We start from the raw sequence: 2,069 nt of genomic DNA, 5'->3' as shown, positions 1-2,069 counted from the left end.
AAAAAACACACACAACATTAATCATGTAGATGACTGTAAAACCATGCATGTCTTACCTCCACACCATTAGGCAGCACTGAACCAAATTCAGGGAAAGAGGGAAGGCTCACTGTGGCACTACAGGGGCTGAAACCACCATTCTGATGCTCCTTATCAGAGTGTTGATACGGGTCCTCAAAATCTAGTTCCTTCTGAGCTCTGTAAGCCCTCAAAATCTCACTCTCACTGTAATCTGGCCTCGGGGGCTGTGGAGGGTCACGCCTGGTGCCAAGGTTTAGGTAGTCCTTTAGCCACTTTGCCATGGATCTGGGAATGAAGTGGCAACAGTTTACAATAATTTAACACATATTTCCCATTGGGGGATCAGTACAATCGTATACAAGCCAAACATCAGCTTAACAAATGTAATTTGTTTTGCACATGATAAATTGGACACCTGAGTTTTTTTGTAGTTTTTTTTACATTAACTATAACGATTACCACAGGGCGTCAGGTCTGGCATCAGGGCCAAAAAAGACATACTCGCTGACTTAATTGCTAATTGAGGTGTATGGCCCAATAAAGTTGCTATCGTTAGCAAGGTATGTACAACAATTAACGCAATAGCAAAATGTAACCTTGAGTTGGGCCTAAAATGGAGGAAACAATGAGGGTTTTCTTTACTTACTTTACTTAGCTACATGAACTTGGCTGCAGTTGTTAAGTTATCTAAATCCTCTAAAAACTGATCATGTTCTGAGAAATAAAAAAGGTGTTGGCATCAATCAACAGGTCCAGCGAAAATAACATGTCCAGCATCGCAGGGTTAACATTGATAAAGTGAAGCACAGACAGTGGGCTTTGACAACAAAGGTCAACGCTATCCAGCTTGCTAAATCAGCAAATCACAGCAACCACTGACAATAGCTAACGTTAGTTAGCATCGGGGGTAAATTAGGGGGGGGTAAATCAATCCCTTATTAATAACAGTAGATTAAGGACAGCATTTCTGTAAAAACTATCAACACCAAGCTAAAAAAGTAGGTAGAAAATTACTGTTGTTGTGTTTTGTATTATAAAAAAGTAACGTTAAAGGGTTAAAGTAATGTGAGTCTTACAATTGTTGGCCACCGCTCTGTAAATATGCCAAAGCTAAGTTAGCTGAAAAGCTGCTAACGTCGAAGCGTTTCAACCGTTAGCTAGCGAGCTAACTAACTGGAGACTTTTTAGTCTTTTTACGCTCACCCTCTTTCTTTGCATTGACGGCTTGCCGTTCCCGTTGTGTCTTTCTGTTTTACATCCGGCGTTTTGTTTTTAACGTTTTCAGGCCTAAAAATAAAACACTGTTATCTGTAAAATTCGTCCTGCTTCTGATCCAAGCAGGTCAGTCAGCTAATGCTAGCTGGACCAGACGAGACCGGGAGCAGACCTGTGCAGACACAACAGTCAGACTGGCACGGCGGACTGGTTAAAGGGGAATAGTCGTGAGATATTTTTAGTTGGTCGACATTAAAGCAAATACAATCATTTGTCTCACATACGCAGTTCTAATGTGGACAATACTTGGGTAGAATGAAAATCAAGTTTTTTTTTTTGTCTTTTTGTGGTCATAGCTGGGATATATTTACTAAATCAAATGCCACGTTTTAACTCTTTAAGATATTTTAAGCAGCAATATTTAGCATATGAATATTGAATTTAAACTTCACCAGGAGTGTATTAAGGAAAAGAGAAAAAAAAAAGAGATCTTTATTTTAATGTCAATGACAGAAAGGCTCTAAGTTGTAAGAGAGCCTCTGACAACAGGAAAAGACAATATATGGTTAAATGTTAATGTAAAATAATTAATGCAAAATCAGCTACTTGCCAACCAAGCAATCTCATTTTGCAGATGAGGACTGTGTGATATGATCGATTCTCAAGAAAAAGCAAGTCAGTGGACACTGAATTGAGATGGTCACCTGCTGTTTCCAACTTCAAAGAGCAACAAAAAAGCTATATCAAGTTAACCCAAATCTTATATATCTTGATATAAATATTACTGTACGTAAATACAAGTATATCTCCCAGCGCTTAAACAAGTCAGACAT

At 38.7% G+C, this 2,069-nt stretch overlaps 1 protein-coding gene across 2 annotated transcripts in view; it reads right to left on the bottom strand.

Moving 5' to 3' along the window:
* Window positions 1-1,473, bottom strand: part of shda (Src homology 2 domain containing transforming protein D, a) — a 6,070-nt gene extending 4,597 nt beyond the window's left edge. The window contains exons 1-2 of one of the 2 annotated variants that reach the window (XM_032499564.1): window positions 1,225-1,473; window positions 57-306 (exon numbers count right to left, since the gene is read on the bottom strand). In XM_032499564.1, coding sequence (XP_032355455.1) covers window positions 57-302 — 246 coding nt within the window. In that variant the 5' untranslated portion in view covers window positions 303-306; window positions 1,225-1,473. Of the gene's footprint in view, window positions 1-56; window positions 307-1,224 lie in introns of those variants that run through there. The other variant, XM_032499565.1, reaches the window with a different exon arrangement.
* Between the last annotated feature and the right edge of the window lie 596 nt (window positions 1,474-2,069).

This window comes from Etheostoma spectabile, chromosome 20 (genome assembly GCF_008692095.1).
Source record: "Etheostoma spectabile isolate EspeVRDwgs_2016 chromosome 20, UIUC_Espe_1.0, whole genome shotgun sequence".
Taxonomy (NCBI): Eukaryota; Metazoa; Chordata; class Actinopteri; order Perciformes; family Percidae; genus Etheostoma; species Etheostoma spectabile.
The sequence above is the reverse complement of the archived record's forward strand: the minus strand, read 5'-3'. Positions and strand labels throughout refer to the sequence as shown.